Source organism: Melopsittacus undulatus, chromosome Z (assembly GCF_012275295.1).
Source record: "Melopsittacus undulatus isolate bMelUnd1 chromosome Z, bMelUnd1.mat.Z, whole genome shotgun sequence".
Taxonomy (NCBI): domain Eukaryota; kingdom Metazoa; phylum Chordata; class Aves; order Psittaciformes; family Psittaculidae; genus Melopsittacus; species Melopsittacus undulatus.
In genome coordinates this window covers 43037404-43064373 of record NC_047557.1, presented here as the reverse complement: position 1 = coordinate 43064373, position 26970 = coordinate 43037404, and the positions used below count along the sequence as shown (strand labels likewise).

General features: G+C 36.6%; 1 protein-coding gene across 4 annotated transcripts in view; it reads left to right on the top strand.

Annotated features, from left to right (window-relative positions):
- The window catches only part of AGTPBP1 (ATP/GTP binding carboxypeptidase 1), a 68562-nt gene that overhangs the window by 4776 nt on the left and 36816 nt on the right, over nucleotides 1-26970 (top strand). For 3 of the 4 annotated variants that reach the window (XR_004081348.2, XM_013130546.3, XM_031054181.2), the window contains exons 2-14: nucleotides 7788-7922; nucleotides 8941-9008; nucleotides 14920-15050; nucleotides 15574-15641; nucleotides 16049-16112; nucleotides 16491-16637; nucleotides 16911-17042; nucleotides 19365-19458; nucleotides 20960-20997; nucleotides 22424-22632; nucleotides 23151-23328; nucleotides 25536-25630; nucleotides 26658-26774. Coding sequence is in view for 3 of the 4 variants with exons in the window: in XM_013130546.3 (XP_012986000.2) it covers nucleotides 8980-9008; nucleotides 14920-15050; nucleotides 15574-15641; nucleotides 16049-16112; nucleotides 16491-16637; nucleotides 16911-17042; nucleotides 19365-19458; nucleotides 20960-20997; nucleotides 22424-22632; nucleotides 23151-23328; nucleotides 25536-25630; nucleotides 26658-26774 (1302 nt within the window). In the remaining variant the exon portion in view is untranslated. Of the gene's footprint in view, nucleotides 1-7787; nucleotides 7923-8940; nucleotides 9009-14919; nucleotides 15051-15568; nucleotides 15642-16048; nucleotides 16113-16490; nucleotides 16638-16910; nucleotides 17043-19364; nucleotides 19459-20959; nucleotides 20998-22423; nucleotides 22633-23150; nucleotides 23329-25535; nucleotides 25631-26657; nucleotides 26775-26970 lie in introns of those variants that run through there. The other variant, XM_031054180.2, reaches the window with a different exon arrangement.

The window sequence follows — 26970 nt, the reverse complement described above, 5'->3', positions numbered from 1 at the left end:
TTTTTTTTTTTTTTTCTGCCTAGCATTTATGGAATTTTAAATCATTACATATTTTCTCAGTTCATACCCAGGATTTTCTCTCTTTCATTTTCAGTTCAGTGTTTTGTTTTGTTTTTTTTTAACACAGTTCTGTGCCTTGAACTTTGGTGTTCCTTCCTTGTTTTGCATGCTATTTTTTATGGAGGATTTACAAAGATTTTGCACATCTACTTGCTTCTACTATCCAAAAAATGAGTACACAGTAAAGAAATTACTTTTTTTGTTGTGCACTTGTTAATGTTTACTTTTTTTAACCTTTCAAATCAAGTAACTCCATGAGGACTGTAAGTGAAGATTGAGCTCTGGCTTTGAAAATAACATGATCCTAGCTTTGGATACAAAGCAAAATGGGAAAATATATATAGAAAAACACTCTTACAGGTTTTTGCAGACTTATTAGGGTAGATGTATACACTACAACTAAAGCTTTGTTTTTTCTCTTCATGAATATGATTTTATATGTGGATTTTGCAGTTCATTTGTTCATGATAATAAAACATCTTTTAATATATAGTAAACAGACTCATAGGCCTTTCCGAATAAAGTCTATTATTTTAAGAAAACAAGTTTCTGGAAAATAAACCCACAGAAAATAGAATATACTGCAAGTAGAACACATTTAGTAGTATCAGTAAACTGTGAATATTGATACTTTGTTTTGACTTTTTTAGTTTTGCTTGGTAAAAATAGTTGACTTCTTTGGAGTGTAGTTACAAAGTACTTCCCTGCCAAAGTCCTAATGTTATCCAGGTAAATTTCAAATTTCAGAGGTCTCTGGCCCTCTAAGGAGTTTTCATGTGGTGGGTTTTGTTGTTGTGGGTTATATTTGTTTTTTTTTTTTTCTTGGAAGTAGGGGATATGTGTGTTTGGTGTGGATTTTTTTTTTTTGAGTGGGAGAGGAGTTTAAGAAAATAAAATACAAAGGTAGTTTACATTTTTTAGGTACTTATTCTTCCAAGACATGCCTGCCCATGTTAAAGTATTTTGGTTAGTTGAAGCATGTGAACTCTGTTATGTAAACTCAGAATGTCTTCCATTTTCAGTAGCGGTCGTATTAGCTTTGTTTTCCCTAAGAGATTTCCAATAGAAGCATTGCAACATGAAAACTGAGATTTTTTTTTTTTTCAGCCTCCATTGTCTAGAGAGATAGGCTTTATCTGTATACATTGTTTGTGAGCATGTCTGATTTTTGTGGTGAATCATTTTGCCCTGTTGAACTAGTCCTGCTCATTTTTCTTGCCATTAGCTTGCCAGATACTGGTAGATTTGTCTTCCACGGGAGGTATTTGAAACTTTTTTGGGAGATTTTCCCTTGCAAGAAAATGGGCTTGATGGCAAAATAGTCTGGTATGACTCCAAAATCTAGACATGTTTTTTAAATGTGTATTTAAAAACCCTCCAGTTTCAGTGAAAAAGAAAAAGAGGAAAAAACAACCATGAAAGCAGAGTTGCTGTTAGTTAAAGAGTTTAAGCCTCAGATGTGAGCTTACTGTGTTTAACATAATGACAGTCTCTTTCCTATGTGATGTTACCAAAACGATCATGAAATTGCTCAGTGCTGACATATTGTAATGGTAACTATGCTTTTTTTTTTTCTTCTTCTTATGATTCTAACACAGAGTAAGGGATGGAGTCTGGTTTCATGTCTGCCTTCTTTACGGTCTATTAGTGATTAAAAGGAAAACAATTTACAGTGACTACACTTAACTGCAGGTTCTGGTGCAGTTGAGCCATGCATTACTGTACTGGGTTTGATTTAATTTCATCAGTTTTATTTAAACATGGCTGTTCGGGGCATATAGAAATTCTACCTGGATGGCTTGCAGTAGGTAACAGATGTACTCCCCTTCCCCTGAAATACATGCATCAATTTAAGTAACAGAATCATAAAGACAATGCAAGAAGAGCTACGTGACAGTGCATGTAAAGCATTTATTTTTTTTAATTATCTCTTTCTATTATTAGGTAAATGATGGTGAGTAAATTTGGTGATTAGGTAGCTTTCTGTGGTGGTATAAATTCCTGATAGTTGCCTGATGACAAAGGATTCCTCTAAGAAAGAAGACAAACAGAATTGGGCAGGCACTGGTCTGATTCAAGTGAAGGAGACATTTATTTTCTTATTTTTTTTTTTTTTTAAACAGATGGCATTTTAGGTTTCTCTTTCCCTAAAACAGTGGATTTAGTAAATGAATGCCTAAAATGGGAATGAGATACTGCTTTCTGGAAGAATCAGGAGCCAGTTCAGACTGCATCAGATAGGTGAGATGAAGTAAAAAAAGAAGGGTTTTGTTTGCTGTTTTTAGTGACACCCTGGGTTCAACTGTAACAGTTGAGGTTTTTTTTTTTCCTTACTAGTAGCTGGTGCAGTGCTGTGTTTTGGCTTTAGTCTGAGAACAGTGCTGGTAACACATGGATATTTTAGTTGTTGCTCAGTAGCTCTTATCCTGAACAAGGACTTTTCAGTCTCGCACTCTGCCAGTGAAGAGGGGCAAAAGAAGCCAGGAGGAAGCAGAGACAGGACACCTGACCCAAATTAGCCAAAGGGGTATTGTGTCCCACAGGACATCGTGCCCAGTATATAAACTGAGGGGAGTTACCCAGAAAGCCCAGATTGCTGCTCAGGTCAGCCTGGGTATCAGTTGGCAGGTCATGAACAATTGTATTGTGCATCACTTGTGTTTATTGTTTTCTTTTCCTTTCTCATTTTAGTTTTATATTCTCTCCCCTTGTTATTTCCCTTGTTACTATTATCATTGTTAGTACTAGTTTAATGTTATATTTAAGTTATCGGACTGTTCTTATCTCAACCTGTGGGATTTACATTCTTTCAATCCTTCTCCCCATCCCATCTGGAGGAGCGAGGGGAAGGGGGAGGAGGGTGAGTGAACAGCTGTGCTTTTTGAGTTGCTGGCTGGGCTTATGCCACAACCAGCGAAGAATTTGAATAAGAAACATGTACATAAGTACTTGGTGTGTGATTTTCAGGGGTAAGGGAGGAAATCTGAAGCTTGGTGGTCAGCAAAGGGGAGCCCAAACCTGTAAGTTTCTTCTTTCACATGAGAACTGTGGCTCAGGCTGTTAATAAAAAACAACAGCAACATCTGCTGTTGCTGGGCTGTTGATGTTGGTGGTGGGCTGTGGACAGTTGCATGAGGTTTAACAAGGCAAAGTGTGAGGTCCTGCACTAGAGCCACAACAACCCCATGCAATGCTACTGGTCTGGGGAAGAGTGGCTGGAAAGCTGCTTTGCAGATAAGGACCTGTGGGTGCTGATTGACGGCTGCTGACCATGAGCCAGCTTGTGCCCAGGCAACCAAGAAGGCTGACAGCATCCTGGCCTATATCAGCAATAGTGTGGCCAGCAGGACCAGGCAGTGACCAGCCCCTGTACTTCGCACTGGTGAGGCTGCGCTTTGAATCCTGGGTTCAGTTCTGGACCCCTCACTGAAAGAGAGACATTGAGGTGCTGCCTCAGGTCCAGAGAAGGGCAACAAAGCTGGTAAAGGATCTGCAGCGCAGGTTCTGTGAGGAACAGCTGAGGGAACTGGGATTATTTAGTCTGGAGAAGAAAAGGCTCAGGAGGGACCATATTGCTCTCTACAACTACCTGAAAGGAAGATAGAGAGGGGAGGTGACTTGTCTGTTCTCCCAAGTAACAAATGATAGGACAAGAGGTAATGACCTCAAGCTGCACCAGGGGAAGTTTAGACTGGATATTAGAAAAAATTTCTCCACCAAAAGGATAGTCACATGTTGAAACAGGCTGTCCAGAAATGTAGTGGGATCATCATCCCTGGAAATGGTCAAAAACCATGTAGTTGAGGCCCTCAGTGACATGGTTTAGTGGTGGACTTAGCAGTGCTGGGGTAATGGTTGATCTTGATGACCTTAAAGGTCTTTTCCAATCTAGTTGATTCTGTGATCTGGATTCTCTGACCCTCGTCATAATCCCTTCATGTTTTCTTGCAGAAACCTTGAGGTCCAGTCACCTATGCTAGCAGAATGGTATTAGCATGGAGCATTAACTACCAGAATTACTAATTCACCTTTCATTCTCCTGCAGTTCACTCCTTAACATGTGTCAGTAAATTATTGCTGGCTTGGAGAGGCTGAGCATCTTGGTGTTCTTCTAATGCATATAAATCAATATTCAGGAAGGCTGTGTCCTGACAAGTCTCTGTAGTTGAACGGGTGCTCCCAGTAACACCTAATAGACATACCTGAATGAAATGGCGCCAGTTCATTTCTTTAGCCGTTGTTTTGAGCAAAAGACAGTCACATTGTGATAGTGCTTACCATTTTGTGCAAGATCTTTGCGGTCAGGGTGTTTATCCAAGAAGTAGGAGACTGGGTTCCGTGTTACTCTGTTACATTGCAGCACCTGCCAAAACTTATGTGTAAGTATAGGGGGAATATACTCTGCCCTTTTGCATGAGCTTTGCCAGTGAGTGGCTATGTTTCACAGGGCTGAAAATACTGATCAGTGGAGAAGGTGAGTCAATGGCACAGTGACAAAGAATTCACATAGGAGGGTGGCAAATACGTGTCGCATAATGCTTGTCTTTGCTTTTGTGGAGAGAAAGGGAAAAGTGAAAATAATATCAAACTTCTTATAGTCCATTTAGTTTATCTTAGTGTTGGTAGCATTACTATAGTAAGTGCAGCTTTCTGATTTGGAACTTTACCTGTCTGGAGAAGTTTTCTATGAAGATGGTCCCTGTTTCCCCTGTAAGGGTGGAAGCATAGATGGAATAATGTTCCACAGACAGTGTCGAAAGACAAAGGGAGATTACACAGAATCCACCATATATCAGCTTGAAGCTTAACTGCCTAATGCTCTCTGGTCACCTCTGCTCCCTTCCAACTCGAGGTTTGGTTAGTTGTTTTTTTTTTTTATTATTATTTTTTGGTGGTGGTCTTTTAAATGCAGAAGAACTGATACTAATTACCCTCTGCTCTGCTACCAGTGGCTGGCAAGTGGCACTAAATGTGGTTAAAAGTATGTGTAAACTGAGATTTACGCACCTTCTGCTGTTAGCTTTCTACCAATTCTTTACTCAAAATAAGCACAATATTAAAAGTTTTAACATAGTTTGAAAGTGGCTTTTTTTGCATCACCTGGAAGAATGTTAAAGAGAGATTTTGTTTGTTTGAGAATTATGCATACTTTTTGATTTTGTTTTGTTTTTTTGTTTGTTGAGATTTATGCATACTTTAGCATGCATAGGTGTTCCACCAGAATTCTCTGGATTGCTGGTATATGCATTTCTATCTCTTCTTCTCCCTTCCTTGGCCTGTTTTTTTTCCCCGAGAGGTTCTTGTGCTTTCTTACCTACTTGTCTTTTCCTCTGCAGCATTTGCACATTTGTGCTTATGGTAAATTTGGAGTAAAACAAGTTAAGACCTTGCAATTCAAGGTAGTTCATCTCTGTAGCTGTCTCCACTTGTACAGCAGTTCAGCACACTATAGTATGTAGACACTATTGACACTGGCAGACTTTTCATCATCTGCCTGACAGCGGATCAGCGCTACAAGCAAAACAGCACTTGGTTACTTGAATTCAAGAATCTAATATTTTTTCCCCCAGTAAAACCTGCAACCTGGTTAAAATAATCCAGACTTCATAATCTGTGAAATGTCTGCATTGTGGTGGACACAGTTATTCTCTAATAATTGTTGGTTGATATTCAAAGATCACCTGCTACAGGGTCGTAAGTGTTGTGTCCCAACTAGAAGGAAGTGCAGCAGGAGGCCCAGGAGACCTCCTTGGACAGATAAAGAGCTGCTGAGGAAACTTCAAAGGGAAGAAAGAGGCTTATAAAAAGTGGAAGCAAGGACTGGCAGCCTGGGAAGAATACAGGGATGTTGTCTGGGAAGGTAGGGACCAGGTTAGGAAAGCTAAGGCCCAGTTAGAATTAAACTTGGCTAGGGATGTGAAAGATAACACGAAGGGACTCTGTAGGTATGTAGCGAATAAAAGACAGACTAGGGACAAAGTGGGCCCTCTCTGGAAGCTATCAGGAGAACTGGCTACCCTGGATTTGGAGAAGGCTGAGGTTCTGAAAGACTTCTTTGCCTCAGTCTTCACTGGCAAAGACTCTTATCACACCACTCAGGTCTTGGAAGGCAGATGCAGAGACTGTGAGAATGAAGACCCTTGGCCCACTGTAGGAGAGGATCTGGTTTGAGACAATCTTAAAGAACCTGAATGTGCACAAGTCCATGGCCCCTGATGAAATCCATCCGTGGGTCCTGAAGGAGCTGGGGAATGAAGTTGCTAAGTCACTGGCCATCATATTTGAAAAATCATGGCAATCAGGCGAAGTTCCCGATGACTGGAAAAGGGAAATATAACCCCCATTTTCAGTGCGGTGAAAATGGATGACCCAGGGAACTACAGAGCAGTCAGTCTCACCTCTGTGTCTGGTAAAATCTGGGAGCAGATTCTCCTGGAAGGCATGCTAGGGCACATGAAAAACAGCAAGGTGCTTGGTGACAGCCAGCATGGCTTCACTAAGGGGAAATCCTGCCTGACCAATTTGGTGGCCTTCTATGATGGGGCTACAGAACTGATGGACAGGGATAGAGCAGTTGATGTCACCTACCTGGGCTTGTGCAAAGCGTTCTATACTGACTGCATGACATCCTTGTCTCTAAATTGTAGAGACATCAGTTTGATAGGTGGACCACTCGGTGGATAAAGAACTGGCTGGATGGCTGCATGCAAAGAGTTGTGGTCAGTGGCTCAATGTCCACCTGGAGACCAGTAACGAGTGGTGTCTCTCAGGAATTGCTGTTGGAACCGGTCTTGTTCAGCATCTTTGTCGGTGACACGGACAGTGGGATTGAGTGTGCCCTCAGCAAGTTTGCTGATGACACCAGTGCTGGAGGGAAGGAATGCCGTGCAGAGGGACCTTGACACACTTGTGAGATGGGCTGATGCCAACCTTATGAAGTTTAACCATGCCAAGTGCAAGGTCCTACACCTGGGTTGGAGCAGTCCAAGCACAGCTACAGGTTAGGCAGAGAAGAGATTCAGAGCAGCCCTATGGAGAAGGACTTGGGGATGTTGGTCAATGAGAAAATCAACATGAGCTGGCTTCAGTGTGCGCTCACAGCCCCAACCGTATCCTGGGCTGCATCAAAAGGAGGGTGACCAGCAGATCGAAGGAGATGATCCTGTCTCCCTATTCTGCTCTTGTGAGACCTCATTTGGAGTATTGTGTGCAGTTCTGGTGTCCTCAACATAAAAAGGACATGGAACTGTTAGAACAAGTCCAGAGGAGGGCCACGAGGATGATCAGGGGACTGGAGCACCTCCCATATGAAGACAGGCCGAGAAAGCTGGGGCTGTTCATCCTAGACAAGAGAAGGCTGTGTGGAGACTTCATAGCAGCCTTCCAGTATCTGAGGGGGCCTATCAGGATGCTGGTGAGGGACTCTCCATTAGGGACTGTAGTCATAGGACAGGGGGTAATGGGTTCAAACTTAAACAGGGGAAGTTTAGATTGGATATAAGGAGGAAGTACTTTACTGTAAGGGTGGTGAGGCACTGGAGCGGGTTGCCCAGGGAAATTGTGAATGTTCCATCTCTGGCTGTGTTCAGGTCCAGGTTGGACAGAGCCTTGGGTGACATGGTTTAGTGTGAGGTGTCCCTGCCTATGGCAGGGTGGTTGGAACAAGATGACCTTAAGCCCTAACTATTCTATGATTCTATGATTTTAACTGTTCATTGTCTTTAAAGGAACTCAAGGTAATTTACACTCGAAGAGTACTTGGAGAAATCTAGGACACCTGTTAACTTGGTTCAAGCTGTGAAATCTTGTGAAAAGCTGAACATTTGCTTGTTTTGGCTGCTGGGAAAACATCCTGCTTTTAGGTAAGTCTGGAAATAAGCTTCCTTCATACTTCATCTGCTTTAAGATTTTAGGAGTTGCAGAGTGAAATTTACCAGTAAAAAAAGCCTGATTATTTAAAGTGTTGAACAACAAGGATTTTTGAGAGGACTTGCAAATCTCTCTTGGGGGAGGCTGTGTTTGTGTGTGTGCTTGGCTGAGTTTCTTACCTGCTTTTCCCAAAAGAACAAGTGCTTTGTCTTCTTTATTCTCACCCACTTTTTTGAATATCCTTTTTCCCTTTACTGTCTTCTAACCAGTAAATTCTAACCACTGTGCCCTTTAAGGACATGATTATTTTTCTCACAGTAGGCATATTTGTCACTCATACTAGATCTCAAGTGGAAGTAGAGAGGTTCTGTTAATGGTCCTGTAGACTTCAACCTGAATTGCTTGGAGCCACCATTTGAGGAAGCAGTGTACCCTGAGGACACTGTGTCCTTAAAAGGATAGGAAAGTTGAATCCTTCGCATGATATGGTTTCTGTCCAAGAAATGTATTCAGGTCTTGCTTAAATAAGAGCACCAAACACTCCATATTTCTCTCTGTGGCTTTAGTTCTGGTTATCCCATAGATACATGAAATGGCAGTCAGAAATAAGTGGGTTGTGGCATCTCACAACATTGTCAAGTAAGTTTAAAGAAGGGTATTTACTGGCTTCAGCAAAACCTTTGTTCACTGAAATTTGTGCAGTGAAATTCTGTCATGGGCATACAAATATTGTCTATTAATTAACTTAGATAAATTTTTCTTTTATTATAATCAGACTCTCTTGGTGGGACTCAGTTATAATGCAGAATCATACTCTGTACTTCTTTTTCAGTAGTTTAGTTTAAAAGCTGGATCAAATAGACAAGAACTTGTGATAGTTTGGGAGAAGCACAATCAGTGTGAATTAACTTACTAAACATTTCTAGTGTAAAGCCATCCAGTATGGTGGTAGTATTTCATCATTAAAGAGCAAAAGATATTGATAATTTGTAGCTGTTTAATATCTTCCAGGTTGTCAGAGATGGTGATTTGAAGAATCAGGTTTCCGATATGAACAAAGTAAGAACATCTGAAAAAAGGTATATTTAAAACTCTAGTGACTTTTCAACATCAAGTTATTTGAGATTTGAGAAAAAGCAGTTTTTATATTAATAATAATTTAAATAATACATTATGGGTCCTTAGTAAGAATGTGTAAATTGATGTACTGAAAAACTGAGGGAGTCAATATTGGTTAACATAAATTATATGTATTTAATATTTAACTTTCTAAATTTAAAATTTTCAGTTAGTGTTAGACACAATCAAGTCTACATTAAATTTTATTGAAATGATTATTAGGTAATTTATTTTATGCAAATATGGGCAAAACATAAAAAAATCCGACTGAAGCAATCAAAGGCAAGTTTATAACAAGCCATGAATTTGTCGTAAGGTGTGTATAGTTCTCCAGTAATTCTGCAGTCCAGCACACAGCTAGGATAAACAAGAGTGAGATTACTGAATATTTCAAGAGTTGAAAAGTTGTGTGTTATTTTCATGATAACTTGTTCTAGCAAATATGTGGAAAAAATTGAAGAGATTTTCTGTGGAAAACACCATGTCTATTAAGCATCAGGAAACTGTTGACAGACTCAGTCCTGCTCTTCTCTTAAACTAGCAAGGGTTAAATCATCTATCAGATTAAAAAAATATATCTAAAGGCAGCAAAATAGGGAATTTTGGCTTCAGTCTTAGTTCTTTGAAGTACTGTTTATTTTCCAAATGAGTGGATGAATTTGTATGTAGGACATGCCCTACCATGGATTAATTTTATATATTGGGATGAATTTCAAATTTTAATGCTTGCATGTAGAAACATGTTTGCTTTTGTTGCCTCTAAGTGGAGTGGCTTGGTATTGGAGTCTGTGTTCCTGTTTGTGTGAGAGATTGGCCAAAAGAAATACAAAGAAACTACTAAGTTTTCTACTTAGGGTATATTAGTTCCTTAGGCATTCCAATAGGCAAAGTCAAACTCTTAGTCAGCAATGCGTATTCTTGGAAATACTGCCAGTTATAATACGTAAAGTACACAAAGAATATTAGATTTTTGTGGAGTGGCAACTTAAGTGTCTTGTGTTCTTCTTTAGTTATTGAGTTGAAATTAAAGTTTCCATCTCTGCAATTCAGTTGTTCCGTAAGTTGTGAATAAATTATGGTGAATTCATTGTACAGACATAGCTGTGAACTAATCAGAGGTACCAGCACTCTAAATATTATTTGGTAACTGTGGGGGTAGCTGGGGGGAAGGAGGAGGGGAATAATGGATTGCATTGGAATAAAATAAAAACAAACTCATGAGAAGCCTGCCTACTTTAAAATAGTTTTTTTTTAATGTGCTGAAACACTGAAGATCTGTTTGCTGTGAGAGAACACCCTGATATGTCAGTGTGCTGACTGACTGCAGACAGAAGTTGCAGAAGAAGGAAGGTACAGCTGGGAAACTGAAAGTTTCTGATGGCTTCTTTAATTTGACTGTTATCTTTTGGAAGGCTTTTTGAAAAATTAATAGCTTAAAACCATTCTAAGATAACAGAATTTTTATAAGCTGCCATGACAGCCGGTAGAGTTATCTTTCTCATTATGAGCAGACGCTTAGAAAGGCATAGCATTTGCGTAGCAAAGGTAGTGTACAGTAAGTAATGGAGAGTTGTGAATCTAGCACTTTTTCATAAATGGAGTAAAAATGCTTGAAACTTTTTTATAGTTGGTGAGACTGGAAGAAATATCTCTGCAGTGAGGGAATTTTCTTTGAGAAGATGTTTTCTTTTTGAGGGAGTTCTCTCAAACATGAACCCCTGATATCCTGTGTTCCTCAATGTCTGAGCAGTTGATTCCTCTATATCTACTCATAGCTTTCCTAACCAGAAAAGGAAATGCACAAAGCTCTTTGGTTAGTTAGAGTCATGCTGTATGCTTTGGCAACAGTTGAGATGATGGCAAGGTTGTTCATGCTTCCTTTCTGCAACTAAGGTGATTGTGTGAGGGGTATTTTGAACTGTGGCATTTGAACGTGGGATGGAGAAACAGTTTCCCTGCGTGTTGAGGCATGCAGTGTACAGGATCAAATAGGTGTGGTAAACTTCTTGGGATCCTTAAAAAAAAGTCTAAATTCATCCCAGAATAATAATTGTCCGTTGTTTTCAGAGCTCATGAGTTTTGGGTGAAGTAGTGAAAGGCAAAAATGCAAACCTAGTGGCTGTGTTTGTGGGAGTCAGGGAGGAGAAACTAAATAGCAGTAGGTCAGCCATCTTCTCTTCTTTGTACAGAAGGATCCTGGAAGAACTATCCAAATGGGCAAGGCTTCAAACAGCCAAAGGTAGTTTGGGTTCTTGAAAATACATCTGATTTTTCAGGTATGAGGAGGTAACAGGTCCCATGAGTGGGAAAGTGACATTAAAATGCCACATACGTGCTTAAAGCTTTACTGACACAGCCGTTGCATCTGACTGCCATCAGGAAGCTAAGGAAAGTGCTCCATCCAAATGCCCTGCAGCACTGACTGCATACCAGAGGCAGTTATGCTGTCATAAGGAAATAGTGCACAATTTGTTTCTGGATGTGCTCTTTCTTTCACTCCGTGGTTAGTTAATGCCTGAAAATATTTTGAGCTTTGACTAATGGTCTGAAAGTGAAGAAAGAGTTACTATTTAAATTGCAGAAAACTTGAACCTGGAAAGATCTGCAGAAATATTGGAAGACTAAGAGATTTCAAAATGCTCTTGTGAAATGCAAAAACTGATATCTGATGGAAAAATGCACATGGTACTGTGCTAGAGGGGTGTACAGCTGGAATTGATAAAGGACATTTGTAGTGATGAGAGCCAGAAATAGTAAGATTTGTAGACTTTCAAATGAAAGAAATAAAAGTGTTAGAATCAAGTTGCCTTTGGTTATGTAATTACCATTTTTGCAGGCAGTTAAGGACTGATTGGTCATAGGTCTGTCACAAAGGGCATCAGTGATGTTTATCCAACTCTGAAGAGAATAGTTTATATGGCCTTATGAAGGTTCTTCTTGTGCTCCTTAGTCATGATTTTTGTAACTAGAGACTCTGTGTGTAACCCTTGGTGACTACAGTGTGTTTTTATGGGAATTCTTTAAAATGTGTGGGGTGAAAAATATCTCTTTTAGTAGCAAGTTCTTCACATTGTGGGGAAAGTCTTGTATGAAAGGCTGGACGCAGTGTTCAGGGTATTCATGTGAGATTCTGCAACGTCAGCAGTGTAGGAGGAGATTTAGGTCTGTGAGGACACGGTTTTTATTCTGCCATTCTGACTCTTAACTTGGTTCACCTAGCTGTTGGATAAATAAATACTGAATTCCATGGTGCTTCCCTGTTTTGGAGAACTATTTTCTAGATTTGGAGCCTGGATGGTTTGTTGGTCAAAAGTATGTATTTATATTACAAATATTGAAAAGAATCCCATTGCACATTGGGCTCCCATTTTATTTGTAGGTCAGATGGGCTCACACAGCAGTATCATGCACAGGATCAGAGTCAGGCTGACTGCTGTAATTCTTGTCGTACAGCTTTTTTGATTTAACATGCAGGCATGGAAAGTGTCATAATATTATAACCAGTATGTGTATAAGTGTAGAGTATTAATAAATAAGAATAAAATTCTTGTTTCAAGAAGAAAACTGTTGTAGTTAAGAGGAAATAAGGACTTTGATTTACATTTCAATATAGACTCTGGGCTTGTGTTATTTTCAAGAACACTTTATTGGGTATGCTGAAGATGTAAAGTTCATTTATTATATTTCTGTTGGAAGACGTCATCCAAAATGAATAATCCAAAACTATTCTAAAGATATCTCTTTAAATGCTGCAATGAGTGCTCAATGCTCTTGATAGAAACTCTGGCCCCAGGAGGAGATTGTGGCTCTGAATCTTAGAGTTTAAATTGTTGTATTTGCCAGTGCAGAGAATAACTTATCCTTTCTAAACCTTTTAGAGCTTTTAGTAAGTATGGAGAAATTATATGCTAACTTTCTGTACATGGTATATTACTTCCATGTGTCAGTGTAGCTTGAATTCTGCAGGCTGCAGGAGTCAAAACTGAGGTTAGCTCTGAAATTTTGATGCCTGTAAACGAATTTTGTCTTTACAAAAACTTAATTGTTCCTAAGGATCATTTTTGCTTTGAGTTGCTTCCAGCTTTGAAACAACATTTATTTCAAAAGTAACGATATACCATAGTGGAAATTATATGTATATATATTGACACACACACATACAAATTGAAGCAGCAGTTCTCTTATACTTTGGATTATATGTGAGTTGGCTGACCTCTTACTTGTTTTGATTGTGGAGCTGGTGAAGATAGTATCCTTTGGAAATTAGTCAGTTTGTATACCAGATCAACAGAGCTTGTAGATTTCATTAAAATCTTGGGTTTATTTTGGAGTAGTTCAAGTTCAGTGGATAAATAAAGGAGTGGAAATAAACAAAACAAAGCTTATGCAAATAATAATGGATTTGTTATTTATTATTTTGGATTACAAGAAAGGATTGGAGGGATTATGCTGCACTTATATAAGGAAAATAATATTTTAGAAACCAAGACAGATTTGTTTTAGATCAAAACCAACTTTTATATCAAAGTCAGACAAATAACTGAGAAGGTGATACACTTATTTTACAATATAAAACTTAATTTTATTTAAGATCTATAATTAGTGTAGCCATTGCTTATTACTGATGCTAACAGCTTGTAAATATCATCTTTAATCTGTAATTGTTTTTTGGCTATGCTTCTCATTTAGATGTCAGTGTGGAAAAAGGAAATCAGTTGAAGCAGATTCCTTGACAGCTGTTTTATCAGTTTGCTTTCACAGTTGTCCAACCTTCACCATCACCTGCCTTTTTTTCTTGATTTTAACATTTTTGTCCAAATCTAATTATTAGTAGAGTTAACTGTGTGAAACCTTTTCACAGATATAAAATACAAATCGGGGAGACAGTGCCTTATTGCTATAAACAAAACTGAGAGTATTTATAAAACTGATGTTATATACTTTATTTTTATTGCAAATAGAACAGTATATGTGTAAAAATTAATTATTCTAGATTATTGCAGGACACTAATGTTACAAAACTGAAAAGTCAAGGTAGTTAATCCTTGGAAATCATGATTTCCTGTAGTTAATGACATGGCTATTATTGAAATGTTAAATGTTTGTCTAAAAATTACTTTCACATAGAAACGTGAATCTCGAAACTATTCTTCGTAATTATTGTGATGATCTAAAACTGAAGAACAAATAAAACGATTCTGGGCCGACTATTTACTGTTTGTAATCTACCTATCTATGTGGATGTCTTTTTTGAATCTATTTCTTATATTAAAATACATTTTCAAGGGAATATTATGACATTAGGCCAAAATACCCTTATGTTCCAAGTGAATCCAAACTGTGATGATAGCTTTGGACATGTTCCAATTTTTTTTTTTCTTCAAAATGGTGTAATTTTACTTCAACTGGTGGGTGTTGTTTTGCTCACTTTTCTTTTACTTCTAAAACACTGTCCTGAAGGAAAACAATCCTGGGCACTGTTTGTAGTCAATTTTCCTTTGAATGGCAAATTTGATACAGTATCCTGGCACTTAAGTTAAACTTTATAAAATACAAGTTACTCTAATTGACATAGGTAAACAACATTTTACCTATACCTGTTACACGCGGCAACCAATTTCCCTATTTGCAGTTGCTTATGGAGGTGGTGATGTATAAATTTGTTGTTGTATAAATTTAGTCAACTGCAATGCAGGCTTTGCAAAATCTGTAAATTTGCCAAAATTAAGGAGAATTAAGACTGGTTTCCAATAGAGAGAGAATACAAAGGTGGATTAGCCATTCCCCTTACTCTGACAAGGGATTTCTGTCTTTAATAGTTGTATTCTGTAATCTAAATGGAAAAATGAACATAAAAAATCTGTTTTGTAGTGTTTCTACTAGTTCTCGGACTATGTCTCTGCTGTCACAGCTGGAGAAGATCAATTTGGGCTCTGTGTTAGGAGAAGCAGACAATGCCAGATATGTTACTTCAAAGATCCTTCATCTGGTTCAGAGTCAAGGTAAGTATCCAATTTTTGTGGTTTTAGTACTTTTCCTTTTGAGCCTTTCTTCTTGTATTCCTTCCTTGCGGGACTTCTGATTTCTGTTTGGTAAACTTTGTTATCCTGTTTTTGTCACTGATTGTTCAAAGTGCCCGTTTAAGGTTATGTTTAAATACCATCTGGTAAAGTACTGGTTACAAATTGTTTTCAAACAGATATAATTTAAATAATAATAATTCATATATATGAGAAGTAGAGGTGTCTGGAAGAGAGATTTCTTACATTTTCTTTTGTTTACAGTTTGGTTTTTTTTTTCCCTTAGGGCGTAACAAGATTGTTCAATAAGTGAAAGCAAAAATAATTTTTAAAATTACTTAAGTCTTTTGCTTATTTCAGTTTTATATACATATATGCAGTTTTCAGTAGGCTTTGTTATTTGCACAGTGCAGATTTCTGATCAATCTGTACGTGATTCACACCCCACCCCCCCCCACTGCAAGTTAGTATACTAAAAGAACAATGGTCTTTTTCTTGCTGGTAGAAAAAACCAGGAAGGAGATGACTTCTAAGGGCTCCACTGGAATAGAAGTTATCCTGTCAACTCTAGAGGTAAATCCTTTTAATCCACATAGCTATGGGTACATAGGAAGTTTTCATTTTACCATTGGTCTTCATATTATTAAGTACGTTGTTATCCTAGATAGTCTTCAAAACGGGACTGCAATGATTAGATACGGTCTTTAAGTACTCTTCCTTATGCATACGTATTCTAAGAATTAATATAAATATTCTAAGAAATTATTTGCCAACTGTCAGTTCTAATTAATACTCCATACTACAAACCAGATTTTAATTAGTTTTGTCTTTAATTCACGCTGCATAGTGGGATGGTTAATTGGGTGGTTACATCATAAATTGTTTGATTTAGTGGTGGCAATTTCTTTGAGCTCTAAGTATCTATACCACTGTATTACACTTCTGTATTAAGCAAAGAAATCTCTGTGGTTTTATTGCAGAATACAAAAGATCCTCAAACTATTCTAAATATATTGAATATTCTCATAGAGGTAATTTCAGTTGGTAAGTTTTCATTAAGCAGTAATTTGTGATTATATTCCTGTATTCTTCTGTAGATTTTGGGGGGTTTTTGAAAGTTTGTTTTTGTGTTCATTTTTTGTTTGGTTTTGTTGTCTTTTGATTTTTATTTTTTTTCCCTTGATCTTTGCTAAAGCTGATTTGTATGCAGAATAAAAAGTGCATAAAAACTGAAGTCACCTTTCAGACATTCAGCCAGAAATTATTTGTGTTGCTCTAAGCCTAAGTCCAGCATGGTTTTGCACAGCGTACTCACATATGAAGAAAATACTGCTGTTTTAAAGACTTCTTTTATGATAACTTTAACTTTGATATGTAGTTGTTCTTTGGCTTCAGAAATATCAGCTAAGGTTTAATTCCTAGGTGGTGGTCGAAGGGCAAACATCTTGGTCACTAAAGGAGGGACACAGATCTTATTGCAGCTGCTTTTGACTGCCAGCAAAGACTCCCCACCAAACGAAGAATTAATGGTGCTTCTTCATACCCTTCTTGCAAAAATTGGTCCGAAAGGTGATAATAATACACTTACATAATATGGCTTAATACTTTACAGTTTTAGTGTTGATACTTTAGAGAATTTTCTTTCTATTATGGTATAAGCATCATCTACTCAGAATTAGTAGAAGAGAGCAATAGGAGTAAAATAGAGGGGAGGAAAGAGTGGTGCAAAATAGATACCCAGCCTTGGCATTATCAGTAGAAGGAATTCACAGTTCATTTAGCTTTTATTTCTTTATAATAATCAAAATTAGTGTGACTGATCTTGTGTTTCTTTGATGTCAGACAAAAAGATTGGCATGAAAGCAAGAATTAATGGTGCCCTAAACATATCATTGAATTTAGTGAAGCAGAATTTGCAGAACCACAGACTAATATTGCCATGTCTTCAAGTATTAAGAGTTTACTCAACCAGCTGTAAGTATTGCAGACAATTACTTCCTTTCCCATGATAAATTTTTTTTTAATCTAGATATGGTTAAAGTATTGGATCTAAATGTTTGTTTAATGGTAGATGTTTTAATATTTTTTTATCTGAGAATTTGCTTTTTATATCATCAAATTGCTTAAATACTAATAAAAGCTGTGAAGTATGTTTGTACATCTTTTTGTTCAGTCTGTGTGTGTGTATATATAGTTTATCTAGTTGGCAGGGTTGGCAGGGTATTGGATGTGTAGAATTTTGAGTCATCTAGTTTGCATAAATGGTGATGTTTTAAGATCTAAACTAGAAACGCTAACATTGTGCTTGCAAAAGCACTTCAAATTAAATAATTGTTCTCTTTATTATACATACTCACAGTTCTTTTGCTTTCATTATTTCATTCTTGATTGCTAAATTGAAATAGGAATTACTGCTAAATTAAAACAGGAGATACTTTACTTCTTTATTTAATGTTTCCTTTATTCCTTGTGTTGAAGTGCCCTACTAGTGGACTAATTCTTCCACAAGAACCTAATTCATTGTTTGAGCAGGCAGTAGAAAGTTGATGAAAATAATGTAGTTCTTGCTGTATCTCTACTGTCAGATTCTCGTAAGTTTTCCTTTGAGTTCCAAGTGGCCATTAAACCTCTTTAAAATTGTGAGAAATTGAAAACATAACCACATTCCTCTAAGATATTTAATTTGATGATCTCTAAGTTATGTTTTCAGGACATTCATATAAGCACCTATAATTCATAGAATCATAGAATCATAGAATAGTTAGAGTTGGAAAAGACCTTAAGATCATCTAGTTCCAGCCACCCTGCATGGGTAGGGAAACCTCACACTAAACCAAGTTACCCAAGGCTTCATCCAACCTGGCCTTGAACACTGTCAGGGATGGAGCATTCACAACCTCCCTGGGCAACCCATTCCAGTACCTCACCACCCTCACGGTAAAGAATTTCTTCCTTATATCCAATCTAAACCTCCACTGTTTAAGTTTTAACCCATTATCCCTTGTCCTATCGCTACAGTCCCTAATGAATAGTCCCTCACCAGCATCCCTGTAGGCCCCCTTCAGATACTGGAAGGCTGCTATGAGGTCTCCACGCAGCCTTCTCTTCTCCAGGCTGAACAGCCCCAACTTTCTCAGCCTGTCTTCATATGGGAGGTGCTCCAGTCCCTTGATCATCCTCATGGCCCTCCTCTGGACTTGTCCAAATACTTTCAAACATGAAAGACTTAATTCTGTTGGGCTGTCAGATAATGAGCTAATATGGTTCAAAATTTAAGAATTTAAGACTGATAGTTATATGGCTTAGGTGAAAACTTGCTTCGTCCTGAAAATGGGAGATTGAACTGAGTCTCTAATTTAGATTCTGCTTAGATCAATTGTATGTTTCTATATTTCCCACTCATTCTAAAAGAAAAAAAGTAGGTCTTTATTACATTCTGGTGTATATCTTGTTTAAATTTTGTTTAAAATGTTGTGTTCAGTTACTACTAGAATAGAGTTCTAACTTGGATATGGTGTGATGCTGTTTATGCTGATGAAATTGCTGCTTGGGTTCAAGTACTAAATTCTGCAGTATAACATTCGTGTTATGTTGAAGTCAATTTTTAGTTGCTCTTTATTTTGTTAGGAGTGCATATTCCTAATCTCAGTTGGTAACTGAATTTCTGTGCTTGTTTCAGCAGTTTGTATTTTCAGTGAGCATTTGGCTTCAGCCATATGTACATCCAGTGTCCTTCTCTTGAACATAGGTTTTGGTTGGTTGTTTTTTTTTATTTTCCCTGAGAACATAAATGCGTAACATACAGCTCAGAAAGTCTTGTATATATTGCCATTTTGAAATTTTACAGCAAACACTTGGCTTTCAAATCCAGATGGACATACCTGTCTATCCTGTCACTATACAGAAGGATCATAGCAAGTCATAAAACTCAATAGACTCAAAATTGAAGAAACCCCGCTGTCTTGATAAACTGTGAGATATTTTGGAAGAAAATGCTTTTTATGATGTATCTTAATAACAAAGAAAGCGGAAGTGTGAGCTGTAATATTTACATAATTTTGCGTGTAAAGTAATAATTTTTTTTCCTTTCCAAGTTTTATCAGGATTGGGTTGTCACATGAATTGTGTTCAGAGTAGTGTCTGCTTGTCATGATATGTCTTCAAGCACAAAGATGTCTAACATTTTTGTGCTTCAGAATTAACTCATGTATTTTAGTTTAAGTAGATGTTTTTTTCCTTTTGCCTTTCTTATGCTTATCCATCTTTCTTAAAATGGATTGTTTCTAACTCTTCCAGCTGTAAATGCAGTGTCCTTGGGAAAGAATGGAGTTGTAGAACTGATGTTTAAGATCATTGGCCCTTTTAGTAAAAAGAACACTAGCCTTATGAAGTAAGTAAGGTCACTTTAATATATTATATATAAAAATATTAGATATGCTTCAAAACTTGTAAATAAAAAATAATATTAGAGAAATCAAAATTTCACATGTATTTGAAAGTTAAAGGGAGTTTAGAGGGAGAACCACAAATCTAATAGTTTACCCAGTAGAGTAACACAAAATATTTGAATTTCTAGTTACAGTACTGCTAAAATAATATACATGTTATTTTTTGTCTATAATGTTCCTGCATGGAAACCGTGTAATAGTAATCCCCAGATAAGGACAAATGAGTCAAGACAGTCCCATCATTTTTCAATTTGTTGAATTGGCTGCCATATCTCCTTTGTGTTTTTAGAGTGACACTATCTATTTTATTTTGTAATAGAATTTTCCTTTTGTTTTACTTCAGAGCAATTCTAGACCCCAGAGCAAAACCATGAAACAGAATAGGAATATCTGCAATATCTGTCAGTTGGCTATTGTGTTTAGAAAAAAAAAATGTAAAAAATCATTGCGTATCTTACTGTGGTGATTTTAATTTCCCCTGCTCCCTCCCCCATTTTGGTGAGGGTTTTTTGTTGGGTTGGTTTTTTGTTTTTTTTTTTTTTTTTAAGAATTTAAGGTAAAAATAGTTAAGTGGATAGCCCTTTCTTTATACACTACCACCTTTTTGAATTACATAACTGGAATTTTTCATTTGGTAACAAAATAATATTCTCACATGGTTCATCTTCTAACTTCAGTACAAATAAAAATAAGTGCTATGTTACCTGAATCTGGTATTTGTGATCACTGCAGTGTCTTTTTAGAAAAGTGCCCTATGTCTTTAAGCTCCAGCTAAAATTAGGCATATGAACTTATTATTCCATGATGTAAGTAATCATGATATCCTTGTTTACAGTCTTCACACATCTGATTTTAGACTATCTGTGCAAAGGGGCAAAAATCAGTATATATGTTTTTGAGTTGTACAGCTTGATTTAATTGAGACAAGATCTTTGTGTACAAGAAAAATCTTACGCTCACAATCTTGTATTGTAGTACAGACTGATGAGCATTACTCTTCAGTATATTCACACAGTGCCAATTTTCACCTACAGTTTTCTAAAATAATGTCCTTTGCTGTGTGGAAGTACTTGTTCTGCTGCTGCATAAAGACATGATTTTCAGAAATATCTCCTCCACTGAGTATTGTTCCTAAACATTACATTGTCATGGTGGTTTTTTGCAGGGACTCAAAGTTTGTACAGCCATTGCATTGATATTTTTAAATTTCACCATTGAATTTCAGTAACAGCAGAAATGCATGATTTATTATGCATGAAATTCATGAATGATTTAGTGAAATCAAGTTTAAGAAGCTAAGTCTGTGATACAATGCATCTCAGAAAACATGAGGATAGGTGCTAAATAAATATATTAGAAGTAAATATTTTGTATAGTTTTACAGTGTTGTTGATTAAACTTACTGGTTGGTTGCTGTTTTGACTTTTCTTGTTATGTTGACAGGGTTGCTTTAGACACACTTGCTGCATTGCTAAAATCAAGTAAGTGAATACAGGAAATTGTCTAGTTGAGATACATATATGTGTATGTATTTATATATATATATATATATATATATATATATGCAGAGCAAAACTACTATTAAGTCTGTGACCAAAAGAAAATCAAGGCTATGAAATTTAGAAGTAAGGCTACAATTTTATCTGCAGTCCTTGGTGCTCTAATATTTGTGTGTTATATACACCTATGTTTAAATATCAGTTACTATTTCTTCAGTTATGCAGCAGAAAGCCAGTGCTGATTCTGCAGAATTGATCTGGATGTAAGGTAGAGAAATAGCCTCTTACAGTCACTGACCTCTTCAATGCCCTTCAGTAACAGATATCAATAGCGTAACTCCTGTGCACCATCTTTATAACATATGTCTGAAAATATCTGTTGGATGACAGGGGAAAATACAGGGTTTCTTCAGGTACCTTTCTGAGTAATTAGGTCTTGGGTCCTAATGACAAGTCTGTCAGTGATGTTTGTGAAGTGGAGCTAAGGGTAACAGAACAACAGTCTTTCCCCAGACATTACCTATCTCGGCTGGCAGCAGGGAATCCTGATAAATGTCATCTCAGCAGATTTTCTACCAGCATTGTAACTGTTGGGGATTAAAATATCTTTCTCTCCAAATAATTGTATAAGAGCTACAGCATTCTTAAGTTTAGTGGATAAGAACTGGTGTGTGATCAGATTTGCAGAAAGCCATTTCAGACAAATGACAGTAAAATTCTGTACTGATTATTATAGAGTGCTGAGTTTCGCATGTTTGATCAGTGTGATACCTTGGTTTTACAGATTTGTGTATTTACTAATTTTGGACTGTTTCCTTGGGAAATCTAGGGAAATAAATAGTTCCTAATTATTGTCAGTATTCTGTTCTGCAAATTAGCAGTTAAATTTTAATGTTAGGGAAAGAAAATAAATTTGAGTTCTTACTCAGCCCTGAGGATTCTGACATTGCAACTTCCTGCACGTTTTATAAGTAAATCTTTTCATCAAACCACTAATCTCTGGTGTGAGAGAACCAGTTGTCATACCGGTTACGCAGTATTTTGGGTAGGGGTATTTTGATTTTATCAAATATGAATGATAGTTGCTGTAAAACTATATGAATTGTAAGTGTTAAGACATTTGTTTCAAATCTTATATCAACACCACCTGTGTGGACAGGTGTGCTAAGAAAATACATTATTCTGAAGAATGTAGGGTAGACTACTGACCTCATTTATTCAGTAATTTCTGGTTAGGTTGATGTAAAACTGCTAAGCATGACTAAAATACTACTTTAAATGAAACAATTCAGTTACTTGACTAAAAAGAATAATTTTGATTTTAATTTTGATTTTATTTGAAAGTAATATTGAAGTCATTAAGCAATTTTTAATTTTCTTTCCTAACTTTTTTTTCTTTTTAATAAAGAAACAAATGCCAGGAGAGCAGTAGACAGAGGATATGTGCAGGTGCTTTTAACGATTTATGTTGATTGGCACCGTCATGATAGTCGACACAGATATATGCTGATACGTAAAGGTGTTTTACAGTGCATTAAAAGTGTTACAAATATCAAATTGGGAAGAAAAGCATTCATTGATGCCAATGGGATGAAAATTCTTTATAACACCTCACAAGTAAGTTCATCTCGGTTGGATTTTTGTAGTGTTGTTTCTGCCTCCTTGACTTAAGAAACAAATCCTTACCTCACATGTGTCATAGTTCTTTTATTGTATTCATAGAATCATAGAATAGTTAGGGTTGGAAAGGACCTTAAGATCATCTAGTTCCAACCCCCCTGCCATGGGCAGGGACTCCTCACACTAAAGCTGATTATGGGGTTAAGGATTGTTTTCTGTACTTGACTAAAGTGGAGTGAAATAGTAGAGGATTAGATTAATATTTGCTATTATTTGGCTGTGACTATCTCTGGGAGGGGCTGTCAATCTCAATTTTTAAAAATGTCTTAATTTTGAAATTAGGATTTAAAAATATGGATTTGAGCTCATTGAAATTCTTTTGGCCTTCAAAGAAGACATTAGTAAAAATTATTGTAAACAAAATACTGTAAGTGAATTCTAGAAATCTGTAAAACAAATGTAGCTTCACTATTAGTTTGAGAGATTCTTTTTTTTCATTGTTTTCCTGTTAATAGGAGTGCCTTGCAGTAAGAACTCTTGATCCCCTTGTGAACACATCCAGCCTAATAATGAGAAAATGTTTTCCTAAAAACCGTCTTCCATTACCAACTATTAAAAGTGCTTTCCATTTCCAACTCCCAGTTATTCCTGCCAGTGGTCCTGTGGCTCAGCTGTACAATTTGCCTCCTGATGGTACGGTAATTTTGTAATGTTTTGTCTTTGGGTATGTCTAACATTGCTTTATGTAATGTGGAATCAATTGCAGTTATTGGTGTTCTCCACTAAAACTTGGACTCTGAGACTCTTCTCAGATAGCAAGAGGTCTGTGGCTGTTAGTGTGGAGCACGGATTTCTAATGTTAAGTTTTAACAAGTGAAAATTTTGTCCACACGTATGTGGTTGTGTTTCTGAGAGACAAAAAATAAAACAGGAACAAAAATGTGATTTTCATCAAACTCTGAAGTGTAGGTTGTAAATACTAGCCTACAAACTTAAATGGGCTCTCCTTTTATCTCGCTTATCTTACACGTTTTCCCATGTGATCTGTAATGTAGTGTACATTCAAATTTTTAGGCATGTATATTCCTTGATTCTCTTATTCTGATAAATTGGATATAGTGAGTTTTGATTAACGTGCTGTTTTAAAGCATTGGTTTTTGGTTTGTCGTGGTTATTCCTTCATTTGTATGATGACAAAGGTAGAGATGATTTCTTGGATGGTTGCAGCCTTTTAGGCAACACTTGTCTGCAAAACATTTGTATGCTGCTATGTATGAAATAGATTCATCCATTTTTGGGGCACCTTTCAATATTTTTGTGTAATTAATGTTTAATGCATTTTCAGACATGGTAGAATAGCTTGGTACCTGATAAGCAACTGATGAAGTTGCTGCCAGAAAGTTACTCTAAAATAGAGAGCAAAGTCAGACTTTTTGATATTTTCTTATGCACAATATCTCCTGAAACAAATGTGAGTAAGTCTGAAAGAAGACAGCTTTCTGACTGAGTCTGGCTCAATTCAAATGGGTCAGACTCAAACTGCAGGAATTTTAGAGTTTATGTTTTGTCTTCAAAGTAGAAAATGGATTTAGAAGTGTGTTCCAAAATTCAATGGAAATTAAGCCTCTATTTAGTACAGTATTTTTTTTTTATATTATATAGTATCTATTTTGAAGTAGACTACTGATAGTTTGGGGGTTTTTGATAGGTTTATTGTCTGTCAAAAAAGAAATTAAAAACCTAAGGAAATAGGATACATAGGATTTTGTTTTTAGGGAAAACTTGCGTAACAGAAGACATGTAATATGTTGGGATGGGTACTGCTCTGAGTTTACTTGAAGTATAATATAATCAGCATTGTGAAAGCAATATGTGTAATCATTGTGAATACACAAGAAAATCAGTATAATTTGTAAACATCCAAGTGAGCCTTTTACTGACAACCAGCAAATTTCCTGAATGAAAAACAGTCTCAGAAAACATAATAAAAAATCCCAGCATTCAAAATGCATGGGCTTTCTAGAAAAAGATAAAATCTGCCACTAGTAAGCAGAATATCTGCCAGAACAAACAGTTAATGGCCAGTTTCACATATTAGGGTGTTAGTTCAATTTTCATCAGTCATGTGAACAATTAGTTTGCTTCTTGTTTTTTTATTGTTAAGAAAGAGGGAATCCTAGGTCCTTCAATGTACTCGGTCTCTAATTCAAGTAGAAATTAGTCATTAGTGTGCAACTAGTTTCACATGTAAGAAAAAAAACAACATCTTGCTGTATGTTTTGGGGGTAAAATTTAGTTCCAAACAGGTCATACTAAGCAGCTGTAGTGATGACTCTCCTTGAGTGTCTTCCTTAGTAGGCCCCATTTAAGCAAGACAAAAAAGGTGAAGAGGGTGCTTTGTCCCACTGTTCCCTGATACTAGGTCAATACCAGTTAATATGAGTAATAGGTGCGAAGACATCAATTATTTTTGGATGTGATCATTATTACTAACTTCGGGAAAAGATGCGAGAGCTATCTCATTCTGTGCTCTCCTCAAGACATGCTGAAGTATTCTTGGCACATCCACATTGTAAAGTATTTCTAATGGCTATCTCCTGACTTGCTGAGGTGGATTTTTTTAGGGTGTTGGATGTTTTTTGATTTTTCTTCTGCTTGTTTAAACCAGAGATCTTTGTTTTGACTGAAAACTGTATGGAAATGCAATAAATTGAGACTGCACTATTGTCAAGCAAGGTTTTTTCCGTAAATCTGGCAATAGTAACTAATATTTACTCATTGTTTTTCACATTGATTTTTTTTCTCAAGTGGTAAATAAAGTAAACCCAGAAGATAGAAATTTTTTAGACATATGTATGGGATTAAGTGTATAATCTGCCTTGAAACTTTTTCTATCACAGTGGATGATGTAGTAGATGAAAGTGATGATAATGATGATGCAGAAACAGAATCAGAAATGGAAACTGAAAATGATGATAAGGACCGACATTTCAAGGTTGGTATGAGAAAAAATTAACAGGCAAAAATCAGGCATAACAGTTTTCATTTTTTTTAAGTTGCTTGAATCGTGCATAGAATCATAGAATAGATGGAAAGGACCTTAAGATCATCTAGTTCCAGCCACCCTGCCATGTTTTTCAGTGTTAAAATGACTTTGAGGAAGTTTTCAGGGCAGCTTCTAAAATTAAAAAAATTCCTGAAACTTAAGAAATGTGTATGTTTTGTGAAAATATCAGCATTTATTGTTCGGATTGTTTCAAGATTTTAATCAAAACCGGTTTGCTTCACACTTGGTGTGACTGGAGTACAGTGGAACAGAACTGCAAACTCTTAGTATTCTTTTTATGATTTGTATTTCTCTCATCCTGCTCTTTTAAGCTGCTCAGTATATAATAGCTGCTCTAACTTTTTCCATCAGTCTGGACTGGGATTGACTAGGTAAGTGTTTTAGCAAGGTAATAGTGAAGTTCATCCAACTGTAGAGGTAGAGACCAGACCTCGCACTGTTGTATCGCTTTGGAAGGTCTTTTCTGCTGGTCAGGACATCAAAGGACATTTGGTCAGAACTATCTTATTCTGTATTTTTATGTTGCATACACTCAGTTAACTGAATTGTCTGTCCATGGACAGGAATGGCAAATTATATTCAAGGCTGTCATGAGCCCTTACGAAGGGAATATCTTCTACAGAAGCACTTCTTTGACACTTCAGTCAGATGAAATCTCCACATTTGAGACTGCAATAGTTGGATTATCATGTAGTTTGATGTCTGTGTACAATACCTTTGGATGACAGCAAGAAAATGGAGATATTTGTAACAGTTCTGTTGAAATAGAAGCTTTAGCATGCTAATAAAACTGAGCTGCTTAAACCTTCATGGTGAAAAGTGCAGTTCAATTAGTTTTAAAAGAGTAATACTCAACTTTTAAAGCATGGCTATGTCAGAAGTAGAGGTAAATATAATTATTTTAGAAGTTTATTAATTCTGGATGCAAGATTAATTTGTTCTGGTGCTCTTTCAGAATGACGATATTGAGACAGATATTAATAAACTGAAACCTAGACAGGAATTGGGAAGACCCTTAGAAGAACTGAAAATGTATGAACAATTCTTTCCAGAGCTTTCAGAAAACTTTCAGGTAAAGTATATGATTCCCAGGACATTCCTCATCAGGATGGGTTGTCTCTGGATTACACTTTGACATTCTTTTTTTGGGTGGATAGTTCCTCTAGCCAAAAAATAAGAGTCTGCATATAATAGTGCTAAAAAGTTATTTAGTTAAATGTTAATGGTTGCTTTAATCTGAGTGAGAAGTGGACTGTGGGCAAATATGA